The 23,896-nt window shown below is 40.1% G+C and overlaps 1 protein-coding gene across 1 annotated transcript; it reads right to left on the bottom strand.

Annotated features, from left to right (window-relative positions):
• Positions 1 to 2,550: 2,550 nt before the first annotated feature.
• On the bottom strand, positions 2,551 to 4,447 carry ovca2 (OVCA2 serine hydrolase domain containing). Its single transcript, XM_068601078.1, has 2 exons — positions 4,089 to 4,447; positions 2,551 to 3,284 (listed from the first exon to the last, which is right to left on the bottom strand). The coding sequence occupies exons 1-2, from the start codon at positions 4,240 to 4,242 to the stop codon at positions 2,785 to 2,787; spliced, it is 654 nt and encodes a 217-aa protein (XP_068457179.1). The 5' UTR covers positions 4,243 to 4,447; the 3' UTR covers positions 2,551 to 2,784.
• Between the last annotated feature and the right edge of the window lie 19,449 nt (positions 4,448 to 23,896).

A 23,896-nucleotide genomic window follows, 5' to 3' on the forward strand; every position in this document is an offset into this window, starting at 1 on the left:
CACCCACACACTCACACACAAAAACACTCTGAGCTCATTGTTTGGGCCTGGATTACACACTATCACTGCAGCATAGATTTCTTCACCGTGTACTTTCATTTCATTAGCTGACACCAACTGACTTTTCTTTTCTGTTCTTTAAATAGCAATTTGACTGACAACTCTAAATATATACCCACTTTTCCCTCTTTCAATCCTCAACACACATCCCATACGCCAAACTCGCTGCATATCTAACCAGCTCTCATATCATGATGAGGTTCATTGTTGCACGCAAACTATGCAGACGCAAATGCACATGTCGTCACAAACGCACCAACCCATTCATACAAACAGAGGACGCAGGGAGACATGAATCCCATGGGATACTGGACTCAGGCCATATCTCTGGAAAACCTCCAACATGATGTTACATCACATCCATCTGCATGCCAACGGTGAAAGCACACATGCAGACGCGGCGTAGATTTAAATTACGCTTTTAGAGGTGTAAAATATTAAGTTAAAAATCCAAATCCCAACAATCCTTCTGTCTTCAGCAGCTTCTCTTTGTTGGGATCAGAACATTGTCGGTTTCAATGATGACAAAAGTACAAATATCCAAAAGTTGTAGGCCAGGTGATATGATCTCAAGTCCTCTGCTGAATATGACAGAATATTCCAGTGGGAGCTGTCAGTAGTAACAAGGAAAGAGATGGTCAACTTTGTCAGTGTCTGGACGAGCCTGGGCCATGGGATGACCAGGCTCTTTGGAGTTTAAGTGCAAGTCTTATATAGACACGTTCACCACGTGGCCCCTCCCCTCCGTCCGTCTCCCATAACAACAAACGCTCCATAATCAAAATAGAGCCCATCTGTGCTGTGACACACCCCTCTGCTCCATCCCCCATACTCCACCGGGGGAAGAGGGAAAAAGTGATCTTTCAATCGCAGCGAAAACTTGTATGTGCCTTTGCTCTCCCTTTTTTAACCGCAACAGCCATAGTGGGGAAGGGGGAGGCCGAGAGGATGACTCCACCCTCATCTGTCTCTGTCTCTCATTCCATTATTTCCCGCTTGTTGTGCAACAGGGGGAACAGATTCCTGAGAAGGGAGTCACGGCTCTGTTGTAAAACTTACTGGCAAGAGTGACCCTCTGTGTTTTTCTTTTACTGTTTCCCTCGCTCACTCACTCTCCATTCGTCTCTATTTGTTATCAAAACCATGTGTACGAGTGTGTGTGTGTGCGTGTGTGTGTGTGTGTGTGTGTGTGTGCTGTGAGGTCTTGGAGGGACACAAGGGCCACAGGGGAGCACAGGAGACAGTGAATATAGGGAATATTATGGTGAAACGAGACCCTGACATAACCATGATATAGATGTGTGGGTGTGTATGTGTTGGCTCAAAAGATGGTCAAAACATCAATGCAGATTATCTCTTAATCTGTATTAATGTTTTTACCATGTTAGCAAGAGCTTTTGTTCACAAGAGAGGAAGTTTTACTCTAGAATTTCATGTCACCGATGAAAATGACTAGATATTTTGTCATAAATGTAGCAGACATATATATCAGGGTATGTTTGCGCATGACACACAGGATGTGAAAGGGAGGAGGATGTTGCGGAGAGTTCAGAAAGGAGATGAAAGCAAAAAGGGAAGGAGGGAGAGAAAGAGGCAAAGGAGAGAGAGCACACATCTGGAAACAATCGCAAGAGTGCAGTCCGATGTGCACATGCCTCAGCTGTAAAAGAACAACATGTCCTTAAACTTGTGCATGAACCTGTCTCTGTAACTCCCATATGAGGTACCACCTTCATGGGTCCCAGCATGGGGACCAGCTTGTCATTACTCTTCACAGCTGATACTCATATCTAACTTCCATGCGGGTGAAAATGTTGCAGTAACCACATGACGATGTGTAAAGATGACTCCAACATGTGGTCATTTTCATTTGTATAAATTGGAGGAAAAGACATTTTAGCTACTTGTTACCGTACAAGATTCTATTGTTACACAGCTGTTATAACCTTACAAAAGTAAAGCATACATATATATATATATATATATATATATATATATATATATATATATAGATTATAGATATATAGATCTATATCTATAGATCTATATATAAATATATAGATATATATCAAACTAATTAAATCAAGAAACAAATCAGTCCTCTGATGTGACATTGCCTAAGTAAATTGATTGCAGCATTAGAATAGAATGGAAAATGAATTCACATGGCTTCCTATACAATTGTTTTAATTACTTCCTGATATTTGAGTTTCCAAAAAAAAATAAAAAATCACTAAAATTCCCCGATTTCTCTCATCTACCAACTCTCTGTCTAAAAACATCAGCGTTAGATCGCCTTGCAGCATTAACAATTCTGTTCATACCGTAACAAAGCTTTTAGTTACACGTGTTTTTTCTGCTCTGATAAATTCAAATATATGTGACAAAGAAAAAGTAATGCATTTGTAATACCTCAAGCAATAGTCTTAATGAAGGTGACTTGAAAGAAACAGAGACCAGACCACATTAAATAAACAGTTGTCCCTTAATTTATTGTCTGTACCAAGACATCTTCCCCGAGAAGGACAGCAGTCATTTGTTTTGGTTGGATACGATCAGATAGCTTCCAGAGAACAGGAGGCCACAACTCATGACATGAAATAACATTTGTACCCAAAGGCCTCTAGAATAATTGTTGGCATCACATGATTGGTTTAAATAATCAACATTCTTTTGCTTTATTTTAGTGCTTGAGTCTGATTTGTGGCTCTTCACATTGTTTTGTCACTGGAACCTCTTGAGAAAGTCCTGGTAGGCTTGTCTGTGTGCAGATGCAGCAGGGATAAAATGGCCACCAGGATGTGTCAAGACCTGAGGGTCATGGAAGGAGGGGAGGAGCTCCCTGCTCATGTTGTCGGGGATAACTCGGTCCTCCAGTCCAAACACATGCAGGGACGGTATCTGGAGGGGAGGGTTGTAGAACTTTTTGTGTTCCTCACATGCGCTGCGGAAACCAGCGACAAGGATGGAAAATCGGAAGTTGAATTCTGGCTCCAGTTTTTGCTCCTGAAGGCAGCACAACATGGCCACAAAAGCTGCTCCCTGACTAAAGCCCAGAATGCCATCGAACGGACCTTGGTTCTTCACAGCTTCTCTCACAGCCGTCACGCTGTCGTCGAGCCCCAGGCTTTCCTCACACTGCTGCTGAGCACTAAAACTCAGAGCCTGGACATCTGAAAACCACCAACCCCTCGAGTCTTCGTCACCTCCAGAGCTCTCCAGAGCTTTTGAAACAACAGAAGAAGAAGAAGAAGAAGAAGAAGAAGAAGAAGAAGAAAGTGGTTATTGTGCTGTATTACATTTTTTACAATTAAAAGGAAAGCTATAGATGAGTGTGCCAAAGTTTATTTTACCCTCTAAAAGTTACTCTTCACATTAGGCCATGTATTGTATTACAACATGTGTTATTCGTGCATGGAAATAAGATAATATAAAACAAGATTAGACATTCCTTTATTAGTCCTGGAGTGTGGAAATTTACAGGATAACAGCAGCAAAAAAGGGTAGAGTACACACCAGAGACAAGTTAAAAAAACAAAATAAACAGTGAAAAGCAAGTTATACAAATTAAAACTACAGAGTCTATAGTAACATAATATTACATGTACAAAGATAATCAATATAACTATTTTCCACAGTGTATTTCTATTGCACAAGTTGGATTGATTAAAGTGATTTAAGTGGCCAACATTTCCTTAATTTTAGAATGTTTTTATCTTTCTGTATAACACTTGCATGTTTTATTCTGATGCCTAACTGCAGTTGATATTTATTAAAAGTGTTTGCATACAAGCGGGAAGTTACTTTTCGACCATAATTGATGCTTTATCTTGTTAAAGCTGAGGACATGAAGTACAATATGTGGCTGTAACTCATTACACAGTTGTGAATTGCTCATTGTAGAACACATGCCAAACACGCGCAGCAATTTACAAGAGGGAAGCGAGCTTGTCAACCTCCAAACGTTCAATATCATACACGTCAACTAGCTCCTCGTGTTTGGGTTGAAGGCGGAGAGAAGCACTCACCTTCACTGCTGGCCGGCGGCACGCTGTGCGGCGCGCTCAGGTACACGAGCTCCACGTGCTTCTTCAGCAGCTTCCGCAGGGCTCCCGTCTTCTCGCGGAACGAGCTGCCGTTCTGACGGTACCCGTGGATGCACAGGACCCGGAGAGGTGCCATGGAGGAACTAGCTTAGTTCAGCTAACGTTAGTTAAAGAGAGCCGGGGAAGGAAGTTTCAAGTACAGTTCTGATGATTTTTACTTGAATACCGGTACGTAAGAATAATACTTCTGTGTCACGAAACAAAACGCTTTCACTGTTCAGATTTGTTGTGTGCACAGTTGAAAGACGAAGAGTTGTGTGTACAAAACACCGAAAGTGTAACTCGAGAGGTTAGCCGGAAGAAAATAAAAGCCACTTCCGTTTATTATTTTCAAAATAAAGCCCCAGTTAAACGTGACTGAAAAGTTGTTTCTCATTATCGCTGTATACAATATAGAATACAGTTAAATAAGAATATATATCAAATGCAAATTAATAATTACCTCAATATTTTAAAATATTAATTTTAATTTGTATGTGGTACATGCTGACCCTGTCAACAATGTCCTAATGTATATGTAAAAGAAGACAACTTGATTTGGACATGGCCTGCATGAAAACAGTCATCAGTATGTTTTTCATCAGATGACGCTATCAGTCGTGGCTCAAAGGAGTTTTTGCAGCCTTTTAAATAAAACTATTTTCTTGTACATTAGCGCTTGCCTGCTCTGCTTTTCTGCTAGAGACACTCTGATTAACAGCCTGCTGAACATATGGCACATACTTATGATGCAGCAACCATTCAACTAATGACTGTAATCTTGTGTTGACTTAATGAGGTGAAAAGTTAATTTCTGACAGGATAAAATATTATTTTGTATTCTATTCACATCCTATTTTATAACTTAACTACTTAGATTTGTCAAAACATGCAAAGTTGAACTTCTGAGAGTTGAAAGTTAAATGAAATCTCTTACATAGTCTGTTCTCTGTATTCTGGTCTGAATTATTTGGACAGAAAGGTAATTTTGATAATAAATTACACGTGTAGCTTTAGCATTATAAAAATTGCTCCCGTAGCTGCGACTTCAGTGTATGAAAGTTAGATATTCCGGATGTGGCACCTTGCACAGTAGCTCCTCTCATCACTGTGTGAATTATTTCTATGTAAAGCATCTTTGAGTATTCAGGAAAGCGCTATATAAAATCAAACCATAATTATTAAAGCTTTACACATTTCTGTAATCAAGTGCAAATCAATTAGAACATGTATTTGTATTCTTGAGCTACCTCCATGGCGAATGGGATGCATTTGTATAGAGCTTTTCTCCCTTAACGACCAAAGCGCTTAACAATTAGCCTCTCATTCACTCATACACATACTCATAGTGGTGGCAAGGCACTGGCCTTCCAATCCAGAGTAACTTGGGGTTGTGTCTTGCTCAAGAATTTGAGCCGAAGAACCCCCAACCTTGTGATTTAAGGACAACCCGCTCTACCACCTGAGCGTCAACCAAGCCATAAACAGGCTCTACAAAGTTTAAAGCCAGACCAACTCAGTTTCTCATCTGTATTTATAACCCACAACTTCAAATAAAACACATTCACACTCATGATCTTAACCATTCTGAACAAAATGGGAAAACAATCAAGCAAAATTCTTTCTTCCTCCCGCCCTCATCACAGATTTATTTTACTGTCTCACTGATGCTCTGTAGTGTTTGCTGGCATTTCTGGGATAGGAGAATTGACTCATTGCTCATCAGTGAAAGGCTGACCCCTAAAGACTCAGATGAGAATGTCTCTGACTGCGACAGCTCAGACGAGCCAGGTGATTTAAAGCAGCTATTGAAATAATCATGACATGTTTTAGTACTTAAATCTTTCATCTCGCTGCAACAACACAAAAAAAAAACTGACAAGAAACTTTATTTTTTAACATAGATAAAAGTGAAATGCTAATTCTGGGGCACAGGAGCTCACTTACCAGACTCTCTTTCAACTTCAGTGGCAGCGCAGTTCTCCCTAAGGACTCTATGAAAAATACAGACATTATCTTTGATCCAGATTCCCTTTTGACAAACGTATGAAGGCAATATCCCAAACACCATATCTTCACTTCAGAATGATATGCAGAAGTTGGCATTTAGCCAACCCTCCTAAGGTTTCGGGGATGGCCCAAAGCAGTGACAGCCAGGGAAAAAAGAATAGATGGAAGTTTAAGCAGTCTATCCTAAATTGATGTATCATGCATCGCTCACATTTTCCTATAATATCCTGACTTCCAAAAACAATGTTTTATGTTTTTCTAATGTAGTATTGGTGTGTTATTTTCTGGTTACTCATCTTTAACACACCTTATTTTGCTTTTTACTGATAATAATTCATGTGGCTCCGGGGCACACCTTCTATGTTTACCGATATGTTTTGTGAGCATGTGTGGGTTATGAAAGAGCTCAGGGTCAAAGTTTACCCACCTGGGATGGCGACTGCTTCAATAGGTGTGGCCTGAAGGCAAGCTTCTGATTCAGAGAGACGGTTTCCACTGCTTCTGTGTCAAGGTCTTTGTCAGCGAGCGATAGTTTACTTTGATGATGTTTTTGGAGCGGTCTCATATACAGGCTCCCTCAAATAGGTCTTTTGTTGCTGAAAGAGCGCACGTGTTGCCTTGCCATGACGCACATGCTAATTAGAGAAAGTGAAAAAAAAAAACCAGGGACAAGGCTGCTGTTGATGTTCTCCAGCACTGGTGAGGAGCCATGTGTCCTTCCCCCAGGGAGGCAGAGAGAGACACCTTCGCTGGTGGTGGAGACAAACTGCTCCGCTGTTTAATTTTGTATTTTTTAATAGCTTCTGGTATTGTTTGCAGCAACATATTTTTCCCTGGCTGTCCCAGCGCACACTTGCACATCCCGGTTATTCAAAACTCAGCAACCTGAGCACTCATGTTGATCTTAAAAAAATAACTATATATATATATATATTTATATATATATGTATATATATATAAATATATACATATATATATAGTTATTTTATATATATATATATATATATATATATATATATATATATATATATATATATATATATATATATATATATATATATATATATATATTTAACTTGTAGCATCACTTAGACTAATAACCAACAACATATTCAAACTGGCATTTCATCAACCACTGTGCTAATTATCCTAATTACAATATGATATAACATACAACCCTTCATTAAGCTTATAATGGCAAGATAATATAATCTGCATAATTAGTCTATAATGAGGCTATAACGTAGATGTCATGACATATGTGATGAACAGTTAATAAGAAACATGGTATATGGGCAGAGACAATTCAACTTTTCACATCCAATCACATTAATAGAATTACAAAGTGAAGGAGGCTTTGCAAAATACATTGTGATTACTGACAATTGTGTTACAATTTGTACAATGGCGACAGGCAAAAGTTGACAGCGTTGCATATTTGTTATAGAAAAAGAATTAAAAAAAGTTATGTTATTGGCTTACAGTTTTTTTTGATTGCTTAAGCACGATTTTCAAAACAGGGCCTGTGTTTTCAAAACAGTACACACAATTAGCACAACCACACACACAATTAGCAAACACTACAGATCCTTTGCAAAATTAAACACTCTTGTAAAAACTATACACTTCTTTTAAAAAAAACACACTTTGTTACCATATGAAACACACACGTTTCACATTACAATACTCTGTTTGCGCAAGTTACACTCTGCTATGATAAACCTAAAACACTTTTAGCACTTCTACTTCCCTATGATGAGAGTAGGCTACTATCAACAAAGTACAAGTATAATGAAAATTCACCAAACACTACACAACACCAATGTTGCAGACGGAAGAAACTCATTTATTTCTCAACAGGCCCGAAATGTTGACACAGAGATTCATAATACTTTAACCGTATTGCGCTCGAAAGGCACTCGATAAATTTGTTTCATTTGAATATCTTTTTTTTTTTTAGGATGTGTGCCAGTGTTGATGTTGAGACCTGCTGGATATTGTTGATAATAGCGTGGTTATTGACAATGAGCTGATTAAGTGTTATAGCATTGTTGGCCAAAACCATGTTTACTTCCCCCTTGTCGTTCCTGACCCTCAATCCTATGAAGAAAACAAAACAGTATACGATAGTGCAGTAATTTCACAGGAAAAGGTAACAGAAGTGCTGATAGTGCATAGAATACAGCACTGTAAGCAGTTACTGAAACAGTGCAGATGTTTTTGAAATGATGATATTTTTACAATACCTATTTTTCAGTCGAAATGTTCTTATCACACTTGCCACTGTATATTAGCTTAGATTTGGCTGTACTCGCAGTGCAGCCTCCCTCAGCGTCCGGCCGTGATTGACAACGTGGTCAACCAGTGTTGCGCGGATCTCATTTGTCAGATTTAGTCCTCTTTGAGCACCTTCTTCTTCCTCTTCCTCCTCGTCCTCCTCGTCATCTTACTCTTTCTCTGACTCTTTCATTCTGCTTGAAGACCGATGGACTCACCTGCTGCTTTTTGTCGTGCTTATACACCTGATTGGTGTGTCAACAATTAAGCAAACGAGTGTTTGCACACCTGATGACTGTGTTGAACTAGTTGGTGGACGGTCTGGTAATTTGACAGTCAGTGCTTTGGTATTGCAAGGAAGTGACTTCATGATAGATTTTTGTGTGTAATTTATGTTAAGTGTGTTTAGTGTTTTGCAAATCACTGTGTGTAGAGTTTTGCAACAAGTGTGAGGTTGACAAGTTGTGCAAATACGGGCTGATGTTTTGCTTCTGTGTGTAAGGTTTTGCTAATAGTGTGTAAGGTTTTGCTAATAGTGTACTACTTTTAATTTTAGTGTGTAAGCAATCCAAAAAAAAACTAAGGTAAATTGTTGTGGCTGTGGGGTTAAGTCAGGTCTCCTCTCATATATTCCACGGGGGGGCAGTGGTGCACTATATCTTCAAGTTGTATGGTTGAAGCAGCCCTCACACCTCCCTGGATGCAAAACACTACCAGCAAGCTACCTGTGTGAATGAAAATACAAGAAAACAAATCCACTACAAGTAATTGCTCAGAACAATGATTGTGAGGGAAGTCATGCATAATACTGTCGTGAGGAAATTACAAAAACACACAAATGGAGAATGACAGTATTTGTAACAAAAAAATCCTACATGTATCCTCACTGTACAGTCAGCTGCTTATTTTACATCAGGATCCAGTGTAGATCATAGAGGATACACAGGTTAAGCGATACAGTCAAAACCAGGGGGGGGGGGGGGGTTAATGAGGTCAGAGTGGCCTGCAGGTTCAGTCCTCCAGTGGAAGATCTTTGCTGCTGTCCTCTACAGTGACATTATTAGAGACCCTGTCATTCTACCATGTGGTCTGTGAAGTCTATGTGCACATAAAGGAGAACGGAGAGGAGTATGACGAATGTCCTGTCTGCTCCGGATCCTCACTGGAGCTGGTGATGTAGGCCATATACACAGTGAGAATGCCCCTCGGAGAAAATCAGAAGGATGAAAAGAAAGCCATCTTTATGCTTGTTGGAAGTGTTTATCTTTAAGTTGTGAATTCTATTCGAAGAGAAAGCACTTTGATTCTTAAAAAGATAAGTGTAATGCCAAAGTTGGTTTTGTTGTATGGCTGACAGCTGACAATTGCCATTATGGAGTGGCCCAAAGGTCACAGGTGAGGCAGCAGAAGTTGGAGATGTCATTTATTGTGAATGAAAATGTCAGTGCGGGACATTGTTGTCATTATTTAGTCGTGCTTCCTCATTCGGCTTATCAGTGTGAGACTTTTGCTCTGACAAAATGGAGGTAAACATTGCTGTCGGGCCCCACTAGGCTAATCAGAATCAGTGGTATGTGAGATAATCTGTGTGAGAGATGGACAGTCGGAAGCTGGTCTGTAGTCCCCTCCTATGAAATGACTGGAATAATCTTATAATTATTTGACTCATTCTCTATTTCATCTTTGCAGCCTTGGTATCTAAGAGCAAGCATGTATTTAAAGCTTTCAGTACGATTCTGATTGACTCATACAGGAGGGACTCCTTGTGATCTCCGTGGTCAGTGTTTGGGATTGAACTGTGCTATATGACTCCACTAGTGGGAATGAGGCACTATGTCACCTCACTCATTCATATGCAAGTAACAGGGGAAGCCGGTCAAGTAAGAGGATAGGTTTACAGTTGTTTTAAAACAATACTTTTCACTCCACATCTGACTCCTACTGCTAAATGTGTTAAGATTTGAGATCCAAATTGACTCTCCTGTAACAAACCTAAATATCAGGCTGCTGAAGCCTCATATTAGTCACACTGCATGTCAGTGGAAAATATTGTGCTCTTTGTTTTATTTGATGCTTCTAGTTACTTCTATTTTATTTCATTGAAAATGTGCTTTTATATATAAGAAGCATTTTTACACTGTTGTATTGTTTGATTGTATGGACTTCTACTTGAATGATGACTCTGGATTTTATATTGCTTTTACATCAGAATCACATTTTGCAATGGATTTTTTTGAGGTCAGTGGGGAGAGGAGAACAAATTACAAAAAGGATAAAATTCCGAAACAGCTTTACTGTAAATATCTGGGCATATGAGTATTGTATTACAAACTTGAAAGTACGTGCACCTATCCTTTCAGTGAATCAGCAAAGAGAAACACATTTTTAACCTAAAATAATTCTTTCTCACATGTGGGACGGAGACCATCTCTTTGTCGGGACTCGGCAGTGAAGTTCTTTTGCATTGTAGAAAGCATGCTCCACATTATTCTCGGTTGTGTTCCAAAAATTGTGCACTGATGTATCTATGTCTAAATTCTCAGCCCATTGCCTGATGGGTAGCAGAACTTCAGGTACAAGTGGTCCTGATGCTTTTGGCTGCAGGCTTCCATCAAAAAATAGATCAAAGAGATCAAATTGATGAAAGTCTAGACGAGCGAAGAAACCATGGCCCGAGCAGAAATTACATCTTATGATCAGACGCATGGAAATCCAACATTGAACATGGTGAATCCCCCTCTTTATCCTCACATCATCATCTGCTTCACATGCTGCTAAATTATTACATTCATTTAAAGATCACATAACCACTGCATATATTGTTAAATAGGAACCCGGTCGGCTCCTCTGTCAACGCAAAGCAATCACTCGAGTCACTAGTGTTGCTGATCTTCTTGAAAAAAGGAATCTGTCGTCTAACATTCAGAGAGACAAATGAGCCTGAACTTTTGCAGAATTATATATTAGGGAATTTAGGTTGTGTAGAGACTTTTTACAGCTCCTAACTAAGAGGAAGCTGCAGCAGAATAAGTGTCCAGTGGGAGGGAGAAGGGTGGGCACTGAAGATGAAGATTGAAGAGATGAACAAAGAGGTAGTGTATCAGTGCACTCAGAGAGACCATAGAGAAAGACATTCCTGTCCAACTTCTGGTGAAAGGTCTTCTGGCATTTTAATTGCCTTGAGCAAATGGAAACTTAATAGAGGCTCTTAGGAGAGGCAGAGAAAACAGTTGCAGATTATACTTTCTCACATTGTATTGGAACCTCCGTAACAACCATGTTTACTTTCCACTGCTCTGAATAAATTCTCAGAATTTCTTGTAACAATAAAGTAACATACCAACATTGTACATGTCATGGTCCAATAACCACACTGTGGTGCTTGTCGATTGCACACCATCTGTGGAGGCCCATATCATGTTGCCTTATGCAAGACGATTTTGTAGATTTCTTGTATTTAAGAGGTTGTTGTTAGGCAGCTATAAAGTGCTGCATGTTGGAGCAACTTTGATATCAGAAAGAGTTGCAGTTTGTAGCTGCATTGCATGCCATGGCCGTCAATGCAGCACCAATCAATATTGTTCTTCTCAACCTTGAATAAAATGAGGCTGCAGCATCAATCGCTTGCACAAATGCCCCAAAACAATGTTTGTTACAGCAAAGCCCTCTTGAGTGACTGTACTAAACCTAACCAAGTCGAGTTTGTGCCTAAACCTAACCACACCTGAGCATGGCGGTGTCAGTTCATTAGCACATTGTCTCGGTTTTATGTCACATTTACTGTATGGCTCAGTTCCCCAGCTCTCGTTGACCCAGTTTTCACCGCCATCAAATGGAACCGGAAACAGAGCAGAAATATCGAATGACAATGGAAGTCAATTGAACAAAAATACACTAGATATATTTCTCAGAAGTTGGTGGAAATCACAATGGGACTAAAATAAGAGTGGCAGGTTGTCAGAAACAAACTCAAATAGGATGATTATATTGCTTAATGCTGAATGTAGACCTACGCCAGAAACTCTTTGTAAGGTGATACGTTCAATAGAGCTTTTACTTTGCCAGAAACAAACAGATCACCTGCTGCAACAAGCACGTTTCATTTCTCTGAATCTGTAGAGAAATGACCAGGGAGGAGTAAATGGTATGTTACCTTACACATCTGATCTGCCCCTTGTCTACAGCTTCAGACAGAAAAAAGAATAGTTCATGCTTGTATAAAGAGAGACATCATTGCCCAGACAGCTGCACCCTGCAGGTAACCAGACTCTTGTGAGCATCTACGTACCAAAGAGCCCAGCTGGGACCTGGTAGCCAGGCAGCTGTTTAATAGGTGTGGTCTTTGGACCTGCTCCAAGGCAATGCAGCTCCCAGAAGTGTTTTCAGCCCCTCTGTCTCCTCTCGGTGTCTCTGATTGTTTTCTTTTCCTATTTTTCTTCCTTAAAGATATGACGGTAGTTTTAGAGAGGTGTCACATACAGGCTGTGCTAGTTGGGTTTTTTAAAGGTCTTTTGTTGCTGTGAAAGCGCACACAGGCCTACTGTTGTGTCGTGCTGCACATGCCAATTAGGTAGAGTTAAAAAACACACCCAGGGGACACGGCGGTTGTTGATGGTTCCCCCTCCTGATGAGGAGCCATGTGACGATCCCAAAGGGAGGCACAGAGAGAGAGAAAGAGAGAGCAAATAAGAGGGTGTGATGAAAAGGTAGGGGAGAAGAAAGAAAGTAGGGAGTTCCTATACTCAGGTGTAATGTGGCCCTTCCTTGTCACAGTGATTTATGAGGAACAGATTTATTATAATATTGCTACTGCAAATTTGAGAAATGGGAGCAAGAGGAGGTTTAAAATGTGTGTATGTGCATCTGAGACAAACAAGTCAGGCAAAGGGGCAACATTCATATCAGCCAAAACCAGAAAGGAAACTATATCAAAACTATAAGTGGACTTTTAGTAAAACACATGCTGCTCCTGATCTACAAACTGCTCCTAGTACTCCACTTTGATATGTCTTTACAATTTTTCTACAATTCTGTGCGTATATATGCACCATTTAATTTCACAGAGTGGGATTTCCCAGACCTTTATGCTTTACATGCATTGGTACAGTCACGTGTACATGTATCCATTGCTCATTTAGTGGCTTTAATTCACCTTATCACTGCGGAACATGCACAGAGAGAAAGGGGAGACAGCGTGAAAAGACTGATAACCTTGAGACAAGGTTTCTCGATGTGACTCCACATGCTTTTCCTTTTGAAGTATTGCTCTGCATTGCCTCTTTCATACCCTTATCACATTCATTCATGCACCATGTCTCACCTAACAACCCCCCAACAAACACATTCCAACATGTTTATGTTCATACATATTAGTTATGAGTTTCAAGTACAAGAGCTTGTGGCATTTCCAATATTTTAATTAACACATAACAATACTGAAATATTGATATTGGTAAACACAAATGGGACTCTGCTACCGATCTTATTTGATGAAAACCATGAGACGAATCAATCTTTCACCTTGGCAGAGCATTTACATTTGTTGTGTACATAACTTGATAGCAATTTGTTTATGCTAGCCGCTCTGGGGACCTCCAGTCAGCACCACCTTTTAACCTTCATTTTGAAAACGTCATCAAAAACCTCTTCCAGGAAACGTCGGTAATGTGATTTCAACTCCATCGTCATAACTTCACGTCCGAGAGACCCGTTTTGCTTTTTTCCTGTTCAGAGGAAAGAAGTGAATGCCGGTCATGAAAAGAAACAAGGACTGCTCCTCAACTCTGACGAAAGGGAAAACTGTTCCCGTAGAGTGAATGTCACTTTGGGTGCTGTTGTGGCGGGACATATTGTCATTAACGGGTCAGCCGGCCTGACGCCCACTCAGGTATCTTTATGTGCAGCACTCCCATTTACAAAACAGCACAACATTAACACACTCCCTTTCACAACACACTCACACGCCAACTAATTCCACTTCAAGTAGAACATTTACAACGTTGCCTCCTGTCATTAGTGATGGATAATAGGTGATGAGGGGGGAACTCAGGGGCCACACATCTAATAATAGTGGCATGCAGAGTCAGAAATCTGAGAGATGCAGGAGTGGAGTGAAATGTAATGAAAGGGGGCAGAGAAGGGAGGGGAGGGGGATTAGCTACAGCTATTAGCAGCTTCTAAAGTAATCACACTCATTAGTTGCTATCAGATTGGGTTAGATGGTTATAAAACGAGACCGAGCAAGAGAGAGACAGAGAGAGAGAGAGACAGAGAGAGAGAGAGGGAGAGAGAGAGAGAAAGGGAGAGAGAGATAACATATTCCTCGTCTACCTACTCTGTCTTGTTCACTGTTAATACTAGAGATACATGGACTCTGTACACAATGTGTTGAAAAGACAAATGTGTCTGTGAAAACAAATGTTGAAAGAGGTATTCAGATGACACAAAAGTAGACACCACCGCACCAAAAATACATAGCAATGTTGCTTGGTTGTGCAACTGTTATTGCAGGTATGAATGATGCATCAAAAAATGAAAATGAGATCAAACACACTTGTAGCTTCCTTCACATTTCTCTTCGGAAAGAGTACATCTTGATATATTCTATTCATTAGAGGAGATAGTGTCCACGTCATGTTTGATTCCTGTGGTGAGAAGAATGTTTTCTAATGAGTTTTGGCTCCAGAAAACAGGAACATACTCTGTATTGTTCACTGGTATTTTCGCTATTGTATTCTGGTTCTGTGAGAGTTCAGAGCTGCAGTTGCAGGAAAGTAAGGAGGGGCCATGCAGTATTTGACTGCATACAATAGAGATGCTGCTGGCTTGGTTTTCATGAATAATTTTCACTTTATTCAACAGTGCAGAAAACATATTGAGACAGGGTGAGACAGGCATAGTGGAAGAAAAGAAAGAAGAGAGGAGTAAACTGGAGCTGTATAGAGGCAATTAAGTTTCTCTTGTAATTTGTTGGTCGGCTCTAAATTTCTCTCACCTGACTTGGCTTTCAGTCACATTGGCTGACATTGCGCTCTTGGTTCGGCTGCAAAGTAGGTGTTGGTATCGATAAGCTGCCTGACTTCATGAAAGAGGTGAGAGCTGGCCAATGCTGTCAATGATTATCTTTCTTAGTACAATAACATTTAATCAGGAGAGGTAGCGTGCAGAAGTGACGTGTGTTCACAAGTAACTTTGGATAAAAGAATGTCACATGTCGTGGATTACAAAGCATCTAAGAAGTATATTCACTGTCTCCCAATTCATAGATTGTATGCTGATTTTGTACCACACGTCCTCTTTTAGGACATATGCAACATTTTTAAACAGTACTATTTTTAAGAAATTGTTCTGCTATCTTACATTTCTACTGTGCTACATTTATTTGAAGGATGTTGTTTCTGTCTATTTTAGAGATTCTGATTTTACAAAACATGATCAATAAATAAAATGCTATACATATTTAGTTTTGCAACTCAGATGTACACAAAGCTCCAATAAAATATTACATGCACAAGTATCATTACAATCTAACAATATAATATAATAATATAATATATAATAATAATATAGTATAATTTTATTTTTGTAACTTTTTGGCTGAAAATACTGTAAAACATGTTTGATGGATACATTTTACTTATGACAATATAGACTGAGCTACTGCAACCTCTACCTAAATATAGTGGAAAAGTATTTATACTTGCTTATACTTGTGTCTGTTTTTTTTGTCAAATTACTTTAGACTGGAAATTACTTTGTCTCAAGCACTTGAGACCAGCTATTGTACTCAGTTTTCAAAGAGAGAATAGCACCACTTCTGGGCAGAAAATCATGAGTGAACCATTTGAGTCTCCATTTGTGACCAACAATGCTCCCCACAGGCTCTTCCCTGGGTCTGAGTGGACTACGATTGCCTTGATGGTATTCTTACTGAGAGACAATGCTGTTTACTTCAAGACAGAAAAATGCAAAAGTACAGGATGACAACGAGGAGAGGGAACGGTAAGGACCCACTCCTCGGCCAGGAGGGGCTTATAGTTTCACTGCTGGAGGTTTTAACCACTACCCTCCACTATCTCTGGGAGTGCTTTTGGTATCTATCTATGCTCACAGTGCACTCTGGACAGAAAACACAGGGTTGATTACATTAGATGTGATACGGATCTGGCCACATGGGGTCAATACAACTGACGAAAGAGTAGGCTAAAGATCTGTGTCTGTTTTTAGCTCACTCAGCACTCCGTCTTCCTCAGAAGCCTCAATACACCTGATATGTAAAACCTCTCACCGCCGTACTTCTCACTGGGACTACTTCAACACAATTTAAAGGTAATATATGTCACAATTAACTTATATTAATCGATTTTCATTGCCAATGGGAGAATGGATTGAAACATAACCTGAAACATACGGCCTTCCCCGACTTTCTGGATTGCCTATGTAACAGCCCGCGGACTGATTTCTATGTAAAAGACTGTGAAATCCAAAGGATGTGATGTTTATGCACGCTCCCAGGAGCCTTGTTGCTCTTCAGCTACCCTACAGCAGCAACACTATGTCGCTGACGTAGCAAAAACACCGTCTTGAGCAGAGCTTTCGGTTATACAGCCGACTTCTCATTTGAGTCAAGCTGGCGGCTTCATTTGATTGTTTTTTTATTCTAATATGTACGTTTGGCCTTTCTGTGTCATTCCCGCCCCAGATGCTCGATTTGAATGCGTGTGAGAGGTTGTCTGCTGCCAAATAAAAAAACTGAGAGTCGTCTTCAGCGTTTGAGAAATATCAGCGAAATAATTGATGACAAAAGACATTAAGAATTGCATTGGTTGCACAGACAGCGAACATCCTCATGAGACGGCATACCTCAGAAATCACCGAAAAATACTGGTGACAGCACCTTGATGATTGCACAGTAAGCATTAGTAAGTCCACTGAGAGTGCTGCATTTTCTTTATTCGCCACACATATATTTATAGGGTAAATTAAAATATCTTTTTTTTTTTTTTACCAGGTTGAGGAAAGTGGTGTTGCAAGCACAAAGAAGCAACTCACCAGGGCACTTTTGGAGCAGCGCATGGCCTCGGATGATAGTGGATGAAAATGTAAACGAAAATGACTCAAAGTTGAGTTGATTCAGTCAGAAGTGTCATGTCCATTCAATCTGGAGGGGTAAGTGCCCCACCACACTGTCATTTGAATTTTGCAGCTAAAGTCAGTAGCAATCGCTCAATCCGGTGTAGTGTTGAATCCTGTTTCCCTGTCGATTTGTGTTCCTCCACACCTAAACCTAAACCAACCATTATCCCGAGTCACCGAGGGGACACTATCATTTTAACAGGAAGGAATCCTTTCACTTATCGATTTATTGCCAGAAATGTTTCTTTTGTCTAAAATACCATCAGTTGCTTTTATTTTTTCTTGAGTCAACAGAGACTCTAATACACAAACGTATGGTGTCTATTGAATATGTTAAATTCATCTTGTGATGGTATTGACTAGAGTGACCATCAAAAACAATGTGCTCTCAGGAGTCAAAGATATGATTGATCAAGTTAAATTAATTATGTGAGATATTTTAGGAAATACACTTATTCGATTCCTGGAAGACACCACTGTCATATCTGCCTGGTAAATATGAAGCTACTGTCAGAAGATTGTTAGCTTAGCTGGGCATAAAGACTGAACGCACAGGGAAACTGCTAACCCGGTTCTGTCCAAATATGAGAAAGAAATAGTCCTCCACTGTTTATGCCTAATATTTAAATTTGATGAGCTTGTTCTACCAAACACATTTTATGCTCAACCAAAACATTTGTTTAGTTTAACTTTATTTTTCAAAAGCCACATATTTTATTAGCCTACTGTTTTATCAAATTCAGCAAATAACATTGTTAATATCTTAACAAAATAAGAAAAGAATGTGCAACGAAAACAGAAGTTTTTTAGGGAAGTTAGTGTGTGTTTGGTTTGGTATTGTTAGCTTGTAATTTCCTTGTGGTATTCAATTAAACATTATTTATACATCCCTCTGCTTTTGAATTATTCATGAAGCTTATTATTGCTGAAATGTCTGAGGAAAGAGGAGTATCTTGTTATCGAAGGAAGTTTTACATTTAAAGACGTTAAATGTTAAGAATGAGTGGCACTACTTAAAACCATTTGTGAGACAGCACTGCAGAGGAGAAAATGGTGGGGGAAGGCTAATTATTGGAATGAGTTGGGAGTTATTTGAATTCTAGTTGTTTGGTCTGGTCCGTGATATTTTGCGGGTTATGAGTAATAAATGTGTTGAGCAGCGAGGGGCTGAGCGGTCGCTTGGCTAAGTAAGCTCTGCTCTGTGGTGGGTGGTGTTCTCAGTTAGCAAATGTTCGCTCACAGTTTTCATAGCAAACAGATAATTGTGTCCTCCAGCAGGCTTTTTTCAGATTAAACTTTAAAGGTGACACTATATCTCTCCAAGCAGTGTTTTTACCAAGTGCTGCAGAAAGCCTGGCAACAAATAATGACAACATGTATTAATAAAACAGAAAGGGTGGTGAGATTACAAACCCACATTTAAAATTGGATCCTGATAATATAAAATCACTTCAATAAAAAGGGGCTTTTATAAAAATACTCAACATATTTAGATGATGGAGTAGGAAATGAGTCCCCAACCAATTCAGCATTAAATCCTGTGTGAGTTACATTTGCAAATAAAACTGTAAATAAATACATGTTAATAAATTAACCTATATATTTGTGATATATTCTTAATAGGTAGAATGTTTAGTTTTTTGGCCACCTGATGTACGTATTTCTAATATTCACTTTCTTCTAGCTCTGCTTTTGGTCTTGCTCTTATGCTACTTAATACTCAACTATGCTCACCAGCTTGTTATGACTTGGTCTGTCTGCTGCTTCCTACTGAGCAGGTATAGTGCACACATGAGAGCAGTGAGAGACAACAAATAAAAAGTTACAATATTGTAACCGCTAGTTTTATAAGCACAGGCGGAGCCCTCTACTGGTCTTTAGGGCTGATAAAAAGACAGACAATAGATAACCTACACACAACATAACCCCGCCCTTTCCACCAGTCCTGTGTTAATTCAGACTCTGAAAGAAAGCCTGACATAAGCCTGACCGTATGAATGTACAAGGTATCAACCACAGCAACGGCGTAGGTACTGTATAAGTCCTCAACACTCAAGCCACTGAACAAGGCCGCCGACACTGCCACGCTGCATGTAGAGTGTGCACGGACCTCAATGGAAGGATGTCCTCCTGCCTGCCTAAAGGCTCGGGAGATGCACTCACTTAAAGCTGTCCCGCCAGATATTTCTTCAATAAGCTTTATCTGGCCACACCAGCACTGAAGCACACAAACAGAGCACCTGATGGGGGCCGTATAGTCAACATAAAATGCCAACACACAAACTTGGCATCGAAGATTTCTGTCTGACGCTGGCATCTCCCTGTATCAAACTATTATTTGGCCAATCCTATAGTTCAGAATGTTAGTCCGAGATGGAGGGGTAGGGGCGTGAGGTTGGGGAAATGGCAGCAAAACACCCAACACGCCCAAGTTGTTAGGAGCTGCTGCTAGCTGAAATATTTGTCCAAATATTCTAGCGTCTCTCTGTCATGCAGCAGCGTGGTCGTAGAGGCTTCATGCTTCCTGACCAGCCCAATGACTGCGGAAGCAGGTGGGCCACTAGGCCCTTATTGTGTGTGGGCACGCTGGCATAAGAGATCACCATGCGAACCTCCACCTTGAGAAAATCTACCTGACCTGCAACCAGTCTCCCATCTTTAGGGTCTGCTTCAGGATGCCTCGACACACTGGCAGATGTCTGCTAAAGGGGGCGAGACGAAAGCCACGCAGGCAGTAAAAACTATGACGGAGACGGCTCACCGAGCCCACAATGATACGCCCGGTGGTCATCACGAGCACAAAGTCATGGTGAAGAGCAGTAGAAGCCGGTGTCTCAGCAGAAAACTGAACCAGACTAGGAGCGTACTGACCGCTTTACTCACATGTGCATGTTTCAGTGTCTTAGCGGGAGCATGTTTGTCTGTATGTGCACACCTCAAGGTGAATGCCAACGGGCTCTCCCACAGGGACCAACAGACGCTGTGAAGCTCCACAGTAAACACACCACTTTGTCTTCCTCTCTCCCTCTCGCTCTCTCTTTCCGTATCTCATTTCCCCAAACCCTGTAAAACAAGATAGACAGTGATAAAATACAACGGGGAGAGAAAGATAAACGATAGGACAAGTGAAAGATATGGATTGGGGAGATAAAATAACTCCTTCATTTGGGTTGAGTCTCTGAGGAATAAATGCAGTGTGTGGGCAGAGACTGCTGGCAGTTCACAATTTAGCCTATAGTAACTGCTTTATGTAATCTATTGAACATTTCCATCTGCAGCTGTGGCACTGTTCCCGGCTGAAATTAAGTCCAACTGAGCTGTTGATTGACCATGAGGATGAAGTTACATTGCAAGCTCGTTGGTGGTCTTTTGATATTATCTGACGACCCTTTCTTTTCAGCAATTCGATAGAAATGCTGTTTCCTCTAAAAGTGACTCACTGCCTCCTTGTGCTTCGTGGAATTACCGATTTTATAATGTGGCTGGAATTGCAGTTTTCACGGTAAGCTATGTGAAACAGGCAATGAAAGACGTACTGCAACATCAAATATATGAAGTGAGAGCATGCAGCTCATGGAACTGAAGAGTAATTGAAGAACATTCTCAAGCTGGAGTCCTCAGCGAGGACACCGTGAAACGTAGGAGAACGAAACTACAAATTTGCTGTTGTTAACAACATGGTGGTCGATAAGCCTCATCATGTTACCCTTCAGAAGCAAAAAGGGGAGATGGGCTGCTTGAGGTGGAGTGTTGGATTTTATGTGTGTGTGGTAGAGTTCCGCTGCAAATGAAGGTGGCAGAAAAAAAAAGACGAGTGTATGAAGAGAGAACGCAGAGTAGCGAGCGGACCTTTCCAACGAAAAGGTCGTACAAATAGCTCCAATTTTCAGGCTAATCAGAAAAGGACGGGGTGGACTCTAATCGGCTGGTCAGAAGGTTGTGAAAGGTCACTAAAAGGTTATAGAGGTCACATCGGCGTGGTACAGATCACCTGTCCATCATCTCTGCGAATGACCTATTCTTACAAGGTGTGCAAGTAAGCGAGACAGAGAGGAGTTTATTAATGTCTCTGTGTTGCATTCGTTTTGCTCAGGTGAGACCAACACAACATTTACTGAAAAAGGCATAGTTCAACTGGTCAAGAAAGAAATTAGCCTCACAAGAGTAGATAACAAGAAAAGAAGCACATTTCATAGCGCTGATGCTGGGAAGACAGATGAAAAGAGAAGGAAGTTTCCAATTACATAAATTCATATATATTATGAGTCATCAGGAAAAGATGAACAGCAGCTTAACAAACAGCCTTTTGCAATTGATGGAAAATGAAGGAACCTTTATAAAAAGTACTTTGACTACAATCAATCGCTATAGTTTATGATCAAAAGCCCACAGTTCTCTCACAGAGATATTTCCTGGTATTTACTAAAGATTTTGATTGTTTTACCCAGCAACCAGCTTTAATCTTGAAATGCAATCCTAAAAACAATGGTTGGTTACCTGCCAGAATCACCCCTAAGTAGATAATACTAAACAACATTTGGCCGATGAGGGACTGGATGGACAGATGGTGGCTGACCGCTGTTGACATCAAAACCAGGAAGAAGACCATGTTTGGCCGAAAGGTTTCATACACAGAAGTAAAACTTGCTTCGCAGATCATTTATTCTAACGATGTAATGATGTTGGAACCCTGTCTATCTTATTTTGATCGAAAACAGCAGTCGACAGTTAGTGTGAACATTATGAATAAATGGTGAGAGGCTGTGTTTGTTTTGACTGGCTGATGCTTATCTGTCAGGCCCCTATGAATGACAGATCCTCTCCGCATTTCTTCAAAGCACATCGACTCCTTCTCCATCATTGAACAATCCAGAATGCAATGAATATGCAAATATGGTTCATTTCAAAACTACTGGACTCAAGAGGTCTTCTACTTGACATAAGTGCCTGTTCGAAACGCCCGTCTGTGTGCACCGCAAGTTTTAAGTTCCCACATCAGAGTCCTGTGTGTTTGCATGTTGGACAGTTGTGATGTCCAGTTGTGATGTTACAAAATAATTCTCATAAGTGTTAAACTGAGATTTAGGAAGAGCACAGAGAAACGTTCCTCCTTCTGCAAAGCACATAAATAGCAACATCTGCACTATTCTGCATGCTGAAGCTCACACATTCAAGTGAAGATGAGGAGCAGCCACGGAGGTCTGGTGGGCTCACTTCTTTCTACCTCCACACCTTCAGATTTCTTTTATTAACAAACATCTAGAGCTCCAACTTCATGTGACATCACTTGAGGCAATTTATCAGACTTCACACAGCGCCAGCTCCCTCTGGAGTCACGAGGCTTGACAACTTTTTATTTTGGAGTACTCCCCAAGACCCTTTTCAGTGAAAAAGACTGCGTTTCAACAAATAATAGTCTCAACCATATTCATAATTAATGTCACTTATAATCGTCCTAGATTAACAATGTAACTCTCGCTCCGACTACATTTAGGATATTGTAATCCTCAGATGTATCCTAACGCCGACCTCAACCATGTATGGACACATTTTCACACAATTAAAAGTACTTTGGGACAATTACAACACTTTTTAGTAACATATTACAGTAATTCAATACTGAGAATCCATACTGGACCATCCAAATAAAGTCTGACTACTGAAGACTGAATATCAAATGTTAAATATTACTCAAGTACGTCCTCAAATCCAACATTTCATGAAAATATGCAAATTCATTCTAATGGCCGGAAAGTATAAGATGTATGTATTAAACCATGCATCCAGTTTGCATCCTCCATTTGCTCACAATGAGCTGCTGAACTTGTATAACATTAAAACCTAAGAGTTTAATTTCATACACAGTATTTATAAAGGCCCTATATTGCTGAAGTATTATAATTATGAAGGAGCACAGAGAATATTTGATTAGGCTACTTACAATTGTTACTTTTATTTGTCTCACTGTAGCATAATCTAAACACAAGTGTATTATGCTGTTTGCTTGACATGCAGGTCTGTGTTTTACACAAGAGTGATGTGATACTCCCAACACATTAATCAGATGCTTTTGCTATTTACAATAGTTTTACATTCATAATTTTAAAATAAACAACAAATCATTGGAGCTATAAAATAAATAAAGCCTGAGGCTGAATGAGGTTTGAAAATTGACTAGAGCACAAAATAACTGACTGCAACATGAAACACAAATTATGTTTGACCAAGCCACATTAAGGGGTGAAAACCAAGTCAAGACCAAGACCAGAGCAGTTTTGAATCAAAATCCAGAGTCCAAGACAAAACCGAGTGGAAATGTGATCAAATCT

The sequence above is a fragment of the Clinocottus analis genome, unplaced genomic scaffold, assembly GCF_023055335.1.
Source record: "Clinocottus analis isolate CAN_PGR_092001 unplaced genomic scaffold, fCliAna1.0.p SCAF_5, whole genome shotgun sequence".
In the NCBI taxonomy this organism is placed as follows: Eukaryota; Metazoa; Chordata; class Actinopteri; order Perciformes; family Cottidae; genus Clinocottus; species Clinocottus analis.